The sequence below is a fragment of the Myotis nattereri genome (genome assembly GCF_964212035.1).
Source record: "Myotis nattereri genome assembly, chromosome: 3".
Classification (NCBI taxonomy): Eukaryota; Metazoa; Chordata; class Mammalia; order Chiroptera; family Vespertilionidae; genus Myotis; species Myotis nattereri.
The window spans coordinates 175,500,811-175,512,878 of record NC_138077.1 but is presented as its reverse complement, the minus strand read 5'-3'; the positions used below and the strand labels follow the sequence as shown (position 1 = coordinate 175,512,878).

General features: G+C 36.6%; 1 protein-coding gene across 1 annotated transcript in view; it reads right to left on the bottom strand.

The window, feature by feature from the left end:
- Window positions 1-5,809: 5,809 nt before the first annotated feature.
- The window catches only part of MYSM1 (Myb like, SWIRM and MPN domains 1), a 44,442-nt gene continuing 38,183 nt past the window's right edge, over window positions 5,810-12,068 (bottom strand). The window contains exons 18-20 of the mRNA XM_081088457.1: window positions 8,899-9,004; window positions 8,663-8,720; window positions 5,810-7,220 (exon numbers count right to left, since the gene is read on the bottom strand). Of these exons, the coding sequence (XP_080944583.1) occupies window positions 7,053-7,220; window positions 8,663-8,720; window positions 8,899-9,004 (332 nt within the window). The 3' untranslated portion in view covers window positions 5,810-7,052. The remainder of the gene's footprint in view (window positions 7,221-8,662; window positions 8,721-8,898; window positions 9,005-12,068) is intronic.

Here is a 12,068-nt window from a genome sequence, read left to right as displayed (position 1 = left end):
ATGGAAGATAAAATAAGTACTTTTAGCTATATCTATGCAGATACTGACAATATTCTATTTAAACTAGCATTCTATGGGAAGATAATTGAGAATCAGTGATGAGGAAACACATCAGCAACACTAAGAAAAACCCATTAGAGTACAAATAGGATTGTGAGACAATGCCGGTCTGGGGCCATAGGCAGGATATGATGCTGGCCTCAATCAGAAAATTATATCAAATGCTTAATTAGCAAGAACCCATACAGCTGTACAGAGGCATGAACTTCCACTGAAATAAATGCCGTGCAGAATTAGAACTCTTAGGATTTCATGTACTTTGCCACCTAAATTACCATTTAGGAGCTTGAGTTCAAATTGGTTCTGTAAACAAGATGTACACAGCTGTATTACTATGAGGAAAATTAGCTTGTATTGAAAACTTTTCTGCAAAAACTAACATAATTTAAAGGGTACATAGATCTTGATCTGGCAACTAAGCTTCTAGAAATTTATTCAGCCTTAGCTGGTTTGGCTCAGTGGACAGAGCATTGGCCTGCGAATGGAAGGGTCCAGGGTTTAATTCCGGTCAAGGGCACATGCGTGGGTTTTAGACTTGATCCCCAGTAGGGGGCATGCAGGAGACAGCTGATCAATGATTTTCCTTATTGATGTATCTCTCTCTCTCCCTTCCTCTTTGTAATCAATAAAAAATATATATTAGAAACTTATTCAGAGAAATATCACCAGTGTACAAAAAAGATCAATTTTCCATAAAAAAAACAAGAACCTAACCTTCATCAATTAAAAACTGATCAATTATGCAAATCTGTACTACAAAATGTGCTAGGTACTTCTTGCCAAGAATAGATATTTATGTACAGCTATGGAGGGAAGTCCCTGTGAAAGGATAGAAATTAAAGATACTATATCTATATATAACAGCTCTATTGTTTTTCAAAATTGATAGGTTTGTATATACTCGGAGGAAAGACTAAAAAGTTAAAGTTAAGAGTTAATTCTAATTTTATGGTAAGATTTTCTTTATACCTTCTGTATCTTTATAAAGTTGACTGGATGTGAACTGCCATCTATCATAATTAATACGTGCATATACTCTGGCCCCACATGCTAAATATTCCTTAAATATTTCTCAGCTCTTACCTTTATGCCTCCCATGCTAAAGTCACTTCTTTCTGGAACATCTGCCCCCAAATGTCATCTACCCCAAACCCTGCCAGGCTATTTGAAGGCACTCGCTTCCAATAAATCAGTATCAAGGCTCACATTTTAGAGAATCATTTCTCATTTGTCTAAACACCTATTACCCATGAGGTCTTTTTACAGGCATTTATCACCACTTACAGTTTGTATCTTAAGAAGTTAGCTATCTGTGTCAGGTTTTAAGTGTTTCTAACTCATTAGGTAATAAGCTTCTCATGAGAAGAAACCAAGATTTATTCATCTTTGTGCCCCCTACAATCCTCAACATAATAGATGCTTAGCCAATGTACACTGAATTAATGGGACATTTTTTTGCCATTCAATGTGTATGCTGCTAACAATTCAGAAAAAGACAAAATGATTCACCACTTTATTTTCAAAACTTTACTTATATAGAATCTTCAGAATGTTTCTCTTTAATTTTTACCACAAGATAAAATCCCACTTTTTAAAGTCAGATATTTTATAATATGTCACAGTTAAGTATTGGGAGGAGAGTTCAATCATTTTGTGAAAAAGTTTTCATAACCATATAAATATTCATATTCACAATATTCTTTAATATATAGTCAACATGGCATCATATTTAAACGTACAAAATAGCTTAAGTTGTATTTTGTTACAGAACATTCCAAGATTCAAACTACTAAAAGAAATCCATAAACACTGATAATATTTTGGGAAAACAGCAATAGTCTTATCAATAATCATAGTAACCTTATACATAATACACAATTTACATGTCAAATCCACAGATTTAAAAATATATGACTAATCTACTTAAATCATGCTAGAATCTACATACTACTTTACCATTCATAGGTTGAAACAAATATTTTTTTGTACCCTATTAAAGAGGAACATAAACTATGAAATCATATTTAACATCCTTCTTAATTCCTAAGAGACTACTTTAGGAATTCTCAAAGATAGCAAATCAGGCATTTCCCCCTAAAATTAAAGTCCTTATGAGTAAGTTCATAAGTAATATTCAAAGAAAATAAAAACAAGATGTCATAAGTTAATTAATTAGGGGGAGACCATATGTGTTCTCTGTCTTGTTCCAGAAAGGATTTAAGATGACTTAAAAGATCGGATGCCTGGCCAGAGTGGCTCAGTGGTTGAGTGTGGACCTGTGCACCAAGAGCTCACTGGTCTGATTGCCTGTCAGGACATATGCCTGGGTTGCAGGCTTGATCCCCATTAGGAGGCGTGCAGGAGACAGCAGGTTCATGTTTCTCTCTAATCAATGTTTCTATCTCTCTCCTTTTCCCTCCCTCTCTAAAATCAATAAAAACATATTAAAAAAACCTTGGAAAACAGCAGAAAGCACAAATTACAGGTTAAATGAAAACAAAAATAAAAAAACACCCAGAATAAACAGTTTGGGGAAACAGCACACATAAAACCACTTAAGGAAAGGTCAGGAATGAAATATATTACATTATTCTCCATAGTGATTTTTTGGAAATATTGCAAAATCTGGCATTAATTTACAAGAAAGTTATTAAACTACTGAAGAACTGGAGATGCAGATCAAATGTGTTACATGCTTATGAACACTGATGGAGCAGATGCTGATAAAAATGTGCTTTTTCCTTTGTGCATAAGTGAAGTTTTACTAACTGCCATGATGTGTGTGATTCTAGATTTAATCTCTAGCTATTAAAAAAAAAGTGTAAAAAAAACCCCACACCCACAAAATGTGGGTATCCTGACTTCATTTTTACTGAGAAAAACATCAAGTGGATATCTGCTGATGACTTGAGAACAGGGGGCTACCTTTCAGGTATTCAAATGTCACTTGGCTCCTTTATGCCTCCCATGCTAATTTAGGTATAGGACAAAGCATCAATCCTAGGACACCCAGACTACATCAGTTCCTCAGTTCCTCCAGCTCACCTTGTTAGGACCCAGTATGAAACAGGAAGCAGGTAAACTGAAGAACAGAAGACCTGCTCAGGTTGGCATGTTGAGGCCCTCGTTTCCTCTGCTACCCACAGAGCTGCAGAGGTTCTCTGACCCTGCTTGCAGGGTGCATGTCACAGACCCCACCACTCCTGTGGGGGAGGCAAGTTAGAGAGAGAAGGCTGGGGCGGCATTAATCAACTTCTGGGAAATATGAATGTATGTGTTCATCTCTATTTTTCAGGTCCTGCTTTCAACAAATGATAGAATGAATAACTTCGTACCTAAATGCTGACAGGTCAGAAGTAGAGTGAGGATGAAGAAAGGGCTTGTGGGAAATGAAGAGAGAAGTTGGTAGGATGTATGGATGAGTTTCAAAACTACAGATTATAAATTCATTTTATGCAAATGCAATTATAATGTACTACAGACCTGGTGCACGAATTCATGCACCAGTGGGGTCCCTTGTCCTGGCCTGTGGGATCAAGCCGAAACTGGCTCTCCGACATCCCACAAGGGGTCCTGGATTATGAGAGGGTGCAGGCCAGGCCGAGGGACCCCACTGGTGCATGACTGGGGCCGGGGACGGACGCAGGAGGTTAGCCAGCCAGGGAGGGACCATAGGAAGGCTCCAGGGCATGTCCGGCCAGTCCCGATAGGCCGGACCCCAGCAGCAAGCTAATCTACCGGTTGGAGCATCTGTCGCCTGGTGGTCAGTGCACATCACAGTGAGTGGTTGAGCAGCCTTAAGATATCATTAGCATATTACTCTTTGACTGGCTGAACGGATGACTGGATGACCAGACACTTAGCATATTAGGCTTTTATTATATAGGATTAATTTTTAATGGAAGAGGTCCAAGAAGACAAAAGTGTCTTAGGCCCTGTGATAGTCATAAGGTAGCTCTGAATATAGGGCCAATGGACCAATACTGGAGTAATGGAGAGGGACGAAGAGTCTGATCTTATTCCACTGATTTTTTTTTTTTTTTAATATATTTTTATTGATTTTTCACAGAGAGGAAGGGAGAGAGATAGAGAGTCAGAAACATCGATGAGAGAGAAACATCGATCAGCTGCCTCCTGCACATCTCCCACTGGGGATGTGCCCGCAACCCAGGTACATGCCCTTGACCGGAATCGAACCTGGGACCCTTGAGTCCGCAGGCCGACGCTCTATCCACTGAGCCAAACCGGTTTTGGCTTTTTTTTTTTTTTTAACATTACTTTGGGATTAGATTTTTCAAGAGAGGTAAATCTAATACTGGTGAAGTACTAGTGTCAATTTCTATAGCCAAGCTAGAAGAAAAAAATTAAGTTCATTTGAAGAGACTTGGATGTTTTCAAGTCCTATCTCCAATACTGTACACATTATGAGAGACAGATTTCCCTTTAAGACCCTGCCTCCTGAGCTTCCTGTACTACACTGCCATTCAGTTCTAAATTTCTTCTGTTTCTCCACGGACCTGCCTGCTTCAACTACCCTCACAGCCCAAGGTTGATAGTGACAGAAATGTGGGTACCTCCAGCTACAAAAATGTTTTAAGAATATGCAAGAAAAGGAAGCAGGAGAATGAATGAGGGAGGAGAGGAAATATCACAGCTTTGAAAGTTCTAAAAGTACACTATCCAAAAAAAATAAATAAAAAATGGGGAAGGATGTGGTTTTCTAGATAGTAGAATATTTTTTTATTTTTAAAAAATATTTAATTTAAAAAATTGTGCTCTCAAAGCTCTAAATGCTGAGGATTACCAGCTTTGCATTCCTCACAGTATGGCTTAGTAAATATAGTTAACCACTGCATGCAGAGGACCCAGATTGGAGAAAAGAGCTTCTAACAATTTCCACAATTTTCTATCACCCAATATAAATTTGGGGACTGTCGATCACAAAGGCTAACTAATACCATCTTCTAAGATGTGTTCCCCATGTACAATGAGGAAAATATGTCAAAAGGAAGAGTACAAAGAAATGAACTACTACCCTTTACAGAATCACTGATTTTTCTGCACTTGGAAAGAAATACTAAAATCATAAAATTCAGACCCTTGAATTCTAGATGAAGAACCTGAGGTCCAGACAGGTTATGTGATTTTATCATGGTCACACAGCAAAGCTGATAAAAGAATTAGGGTAAGAACTCTTAAGTTTCCCGAATTTCGGTCTAGAGCTTACACCCCCAGTCCCCAAGCAACTGCTATATATGTTATGTTTCATTGTTTATTCTAAATGCATATGGAGAAATAGAAAATACTACCAGTTTTCTTTAAAAACATTTGCTAATTTTGGAACTATACCATCTCAAAATATCAAGTCCCAGGTGAGTAGTCCAACAATTAGAATGAAGTGTATGATTTCAGACCTGGAGGGATGTCAGGAAGATAATTCAGACCTCAGATGTACAGGAATTTAGGCCTAAAGAAGTTAGTAAGCTTACCCTCTAAAATTACAAGGTTGAATCAAGACCCAGATCATCTAAAACTAGCTCACTGCTTCTTCCAGTACTGCCTTATTCTTCCTTGGCTACTGATTATAACCAAAAAGGTAAAAATACAGGATCATATCCAGATTAGACATAATAAATCTGTTATTAATAAGAATATTGAAGAATGAATATAAATTTGATGGTTAATAGAAATAAACTACAATTAGGATAAATCAGGCAGCATGATTGTTAGTTTTTGTGTTTTTTTTTTTAAAAATGTACTTAAATGTAAATCACAATTTTGAGTTTTATTTGTTTGAAAATGATGCAAGATCTTTCAGTGTCTTAAGCTTATGCATCTAAAAAGAAATCCTAATTATCTGCAATTCTCTAGAGCAGGGGTTAGAAGGTAATGACCAGCAGTGTTTTTTTGTGAGGCTTATGAGCTAAGAATGGCGTTACATTTTTAAAGGGTTGTAAAAAAATATAAAGAATGTCTGGCAGGGACAGTATGTGTCCAGCAAAGCCTACATTATTAACTAACTGCTCCTTTACATAAAAAATTTGCTGACTTCTGTTCTACATTCAAAAAGTATATGAAATTGGGTTGCATATGCAATTTGTCCTGGAAGGCTTTTTTGTTTTTAAAAGTAAACCTCTGATTTATTTAAGCTTTATTGTAATTTGCCTCTTTCTACTGATAGCAGGTAGTAGAAAAAGAATCTAGTTTGAGGGTTATGATTATCTGTGTTGCAGTTAAATGAGGTTTTATCACATACACACTAATGTGTGGACCTATAATTGAAGCTAATTATTTTATATATCTGAAATCCATACAAAATGTTTCAGAAAGCTGAGGAAATGGCATATTCTGTAGTATTGTGGTTATAAAAAAAATGGAAGCAAATATCTATAATTAAAAAACTGATAATTTGATTTTCTCCTTTGGGCTTCTTCCCAATTTTTAAGATTTTCTCCTTAGGCTCTCCCCGCCGCCCGGCCCTGGCCTCACATAGCATGTTGTTAGATTTATTAAATCAGTAATTTTCAACCACGTTAATTACCTCTGGGACCACCCATCCATATGTCACTTGCAACCATAAACAAATCTCACCAAAACACATGGAAAGGATGGAAGTGCTCCTAAGGAGACATGAGATCCCAAAAATGGAATGACTAGTTCAGGGAGAAATAAAAATTAGAGACACATTCTACTTATCAACTTGAATACAACAGTAAAGCAGACAGCCCTTCAGTCTGCTGCTCTGCTTGCTGGCCACTGCTCACAGGACAGGAGCAACGTGGCAAACCCATTTACACAAACTCTGGTACTCACTACATAAAAACAAATCCCTATCTCTTTCTGTCACATGATTTATGTGGCAAAGTTCCGATTTTGTGAACTAGAGAAAAGTATCAAAGCTGTGTCACTGTTAACTAAATTACAATCATTCAAGGTGGTAAATGACAGTAGGACCTATTGTGTCAAGATTAAAATGTCTTACTTTAAAATCACTACATTAACAATTCCTTTGGACCTACAGTACAGTTGTCTTCACCCAATCCATTCTCCTGCTTGCTTTTATAACTGGAAAGGAATAAATTTTCTATTTGAGTCAAGAATTCTTCAGCGATGAAGCAATTTGTCACTTTGCTCAGAGTTTTCCTCAGACACTCCAAAAGCTAGTTGAAAAAGAGAAGTTTTACATTTAAACACAGGAAAAGTATAAGGTTTATATTATCATCCTTATTTAATGATAAATCTCACATTTTCTAATGCTCAAATGAGAAACATTTTTCTTACATATGGCTGACAATAAACTTGTGCACAGTAACCGTGCAGCAGGAGTATAGGAAGTCACTATTGACTGCTTAGGTTAGTTCCTTTATGATTTATATAAGGAAACACAATTGATATTGTATGTGCATATGTGATGCTTTCTACTTTGGACAAATTTGTGACTGTGCTCCTTTTTTTTTTTTTTTTTAATCCTCATCTGAGGATATGTTTTTACTGGTATTTTAAGAGAGGTAGAGAGAGAGAAAAAAACATAGATTTAAGAGAGAAACATCAACCAGCTGCCTCTGACACGTGCTCCAAGAGGGGATTGAACCCGCAACCTAGGTATATGCCCTGACCAGGAACAGAATCTGCAACCTCTTGTGCACAGGATGATGCTACAACCAACTGAGAGCCACCCAGCCACAGCCTGTGCTCCTTTTCTTAGTAGCTACATTACAAAACAAAATATCCAGCCTGGCCCATGTGGCTCAGTTGGTTGAGCGCTGCCCCATGCACCAGGAGGCTGCTGGCTTGATTCCCAGTCTGGGCACATGCCCGGGAGGCAGCCAATGGATCAATGTTTCTCTCTCTCTTTCTCCTTCTCTCTGAAATCAATAAAAATAATTTTTTTAAAAACTCGGATAAGATTAAAAAAAAAATCTATGTAAATACAAACACAGGACTCTACCATTTCAAAATTAGGATGCTACAGTCTATTTCCTGGTAAAGGTGCATATTAATCTTACAACAAAGCACAGATAAAGTGGTTATAATAGAAGGGGGTAAAAATATTATAAAAGAAACAGCATGTTTACATTTTCTATTTCCAAACTGCTACCAAAAAAAAGAGAGAGAGAGAGAAATGTTGCCACTCTACTGGTCTTAATCCATTACACTCATAAACAAAATTAGAAGTGAAATAAAAGAATTCAGGACTCATATCCTACCAGAAAGTTAAGTAAGATGACCATTTAAATTTAATTGTTAGATTTATAATACCATTCTTTAAAATGATCAATTGTTAAAGCTAAATGGAAACATGGTGCTTTTGAATTTAATAAAATGAGAAAAATGTTCTCTATTGTGTATAATAATATGCTAAGAAATTTATCAGCTAACACTGACAAATTTATTCTAAAATAGTATTATTTCTATATGCAAGTGTGGGCAACAAAACATATTACTAATTATCTCCTAGAAATTAATTTTAAAAAGAAAAAAAAAGCAATAAAAGAAACCGAAAATGTATCCACAAAGCATTAGGCATCATGGGAAAACACAATGAGATAAATAGCTTTAGAATCCTCAAACAAAGGAGCCAATTAAAATGAAGGCAGCTTACTTTCTGCAAACAAGTCAGGTCAGAATCCCGGCGAAAAATTTTATCCATAGGGACACTGCTGTTGTAAAAAACAGGAAAACAGAGTGATGAAACAAGTACTATAAACTAATCAGTTCTGCAATAAACTATCCCTGATGCCATACATCACAATTTTACATTTAACTTGGGTTTTCTCTAAAACATAATTTAATGAGAAATGCTGCAGATATGCAACCATGTCAAATCACAGCACATACCTATGGGAGAGCCTGTATTTTTCTATTATCCATCTTGTCTTTTCAAACACTAATCCCCACTGAGGTTCTTCTAACATCTGCTGTACTTCGAATTTATAAGGTACACCTAGAAAAGAAGAAAGAAGCACATTTTAATCAACTATTTCTTAAATCTCCAATTTCCTTTTCCCTATTTATATATTTATTTATTTTTATTTTATTTTATCTTTTCTGATAGCGCACTGGACTTCTTCCATTCTCCTTTTAATTACTTAAAAACCCTCACTGTTTTCACAACCATAGCTTTGCAGACCAGCTGAACAGCACTTCAACATAGTGAGCCACCATTAAATATTTACTGCCTTGTTGAACTTAGTTCACCAAGCATATTAATGCCAAGCAATTAATAATAATAATAAAGAAAAGTAAAGTGCTATTTGCATGACAATTCTATGCAAGGAACTGTGAGAGATAAAATGATCACATACTTTATTACCTAAAACAAGAGACTTTTTGAGTGAAAGGGGGCATTGCTAAGAATTGAGCCAGAATGACAGTAGTCTTAAACTGAGTCTAATCTAAGCAAACCAAGACATATACCATTCTAGTGATTTTTTTAAATACAGGTTATATTAAGGTTTACAACAATGTTATACGGTAGGTACCATTATTCCTATTTAACAGATAAGAAAACTGAGGCTGACAAAGGCTAAACAACCTGCTCAGACTAGTAAATTGGAAGAAGTTGGATTTAAAAATTTACCATGTTTGCCTGATTTCTTTTGTGTGTGTGTGTGTGTGTGTGTGTGTGTGTTTAAATATATTTTTATTGATTTCAGAGAGGAAGGGAGAGGGAGAGAGAGACAGAAACATCAATGATGAGAAAAAAAATCATTGATTGGCTGCCTCCTGCCCATCCCACACTGGTGATCAAGCCTGCAACCTGGGCATGTGCCCAGACCAGGAATCGAACCATGACCTACTGACTCAACTACTGAGCAACACCAGACTGGCTCTTTTTTTTTATGAGGACGCTGAGCCACAGAGAGATTAAATAACATGTTCATGGACACATATAACCAGTAAGAGGTAGAGCCAGAACTTGAGCCCAGGCATTCTATCTCAAGCTTATGTTCTTAACCCTTCCATTTATACTGCCTTTCAACTGGGTTTTTGACATCATAAGGCTTTTCAAGTAAATAAATTATGCCAGCAAATCAGAAGGCATAAGAAAAAAAAATATGACTATGCTTCCCCCATTTTTTTTCATGTGTATGGAAGGAGGGAACAGTGGACTTGATGATAATTATCTTTTTTTCATTCCTCAATTCTCCTCCATTACATTTCTCACCTCCAAAAATTTAAGAAGAGTGACTCCTTTAAGCAAACTCCCTTTGGTGATCATCATTCACTTGATATGCACTGATTACCTAACTAAGCGCAGACAATGGCTATAATTATAACTATCTATTGAAGACCCTAGTATTTGCTAAGCACTTTACACACATTATTTGACAACTCTTACAACTCCCTATAAGCAAGGTAATAATATTTTCTCACTTTATGGATGTGGCAAAGAAGAATGAAAGAGGTAAAGTAATCTAACCAAAGTAAAATAACCACAAATGTCAGAGTTGGGATCTGAATCCAGGTGAAAAGCTCCTACCCCTAATGAAAGTCAAAAATGAGTATAAAGAGAGATAAATAAATGCATTTTCAGTCTGTGCTGATGGAAAATGATAAGTACACACATGCGCACACACACACACACTATATACAGCTCTATTTAGTATTAAGAATATTTTTGTAAGTTAAAAAAAGGCACTAAAACCAGCAAAAAAATTCCTTTTGAATCCACTAAAAACCAGAAGAAAAGAATCACTAAGTATATATCCTGCCTATTAGAAGTACAGAAAATGCTTAACCAGTAGAGACATTTAAAAATAGAATTTACATATGAGAGAGAGAGAGAGAGAGAGAGAGAGAGAGAGAGAGAGAGAGAGAAATAGAGATACAGTGGGGCCTTGACTTATGAGTTTAATTCATTCCGAGACTGAGCTCGTTAAGGAGATCGTTAACTGAAATTACTCTATCAACTCAATGCAAAAAATAGGCCAAGAGACAGCTGGTATCTCAAAAAACTCGTTAGTCGGGACACTCGTAAGTCAAGGCCCCACCGTAGACAGAGAGAGGGGGAAAGAAGGAAGAAGGGAGAAAGAGCCAGTAAAAGTACCAAAATATAAGGTATCCCATGACTTCTAGAAATTCTTAATTCTTGAACCAGAAGATTTCCAAGAGGAGCAAAGTAAAGGACCTAAGATTAAAACCTAATAAGCAGTGTTAATAATGACCACGCCATTTAAGAAGCAGTTCTGTCCAACAGAACTTTCCACTAATGTTGAATGCTTGTGCACTGTCTTATGTGAACATCCAGCACTGTTCCCTCTAATCCTTTCAAGTGATTCTCTCTCCCATCTGCTGTAGTTTCTTCACATGCTTATGCCGGTCCATTTCTCGGTAAGTACTAAATTTGTACCTTCTACAATCTGTGATCTTCGGATCTCTGGCCCTCTGTCCTGTAAATTTAGCTACCTTGGTCTCACCTCCATCACCTCAACTCAGAGCCAGCCTAGCTCTGGGTGGGTTTCTCCTCCTTGTGCCATGCCTGGAAATTCTTCCAAGTTAGTAAGTTTGGTTAATTTGGAGCTCACTATTTTGTCCAGTTTTGGGTCATTTAATTCTAATTAATTTAAATAGTTCTATGTGGCTAGTAGCTACTGTATTGAGCAGCATCAGAGTAGAGGTTCACTCCCAAAATCCAGATTGTGAGATTAATAAGTTATCTAAATTAAGAACAAATTAACTGTGATTCCTCCTTTTTAATGTTTTGTACAATTATACTGGCTAAAGAATGATGTATATATGCGTTATGTGCATTTTGAACTGAAGTTAATGTCAATACTATTCATTCTACAAAAATCTACAAAGTGGGGGTCATTTCCCAGGTGCAAGGCAATCGATTAAATGCTACCAGAGATACACAAACAAAGAAGACAGTTCCTGCTCTCTGGGGCTCACAGTTCAGTGAGACATGCTAAATAAATTACCATTTACCAAGACAAAGTGACCATCAAGACAGAAAACAGTGTAGCAGATGCACAAAGAACAGAGCAACTAATAGTGAATAACTG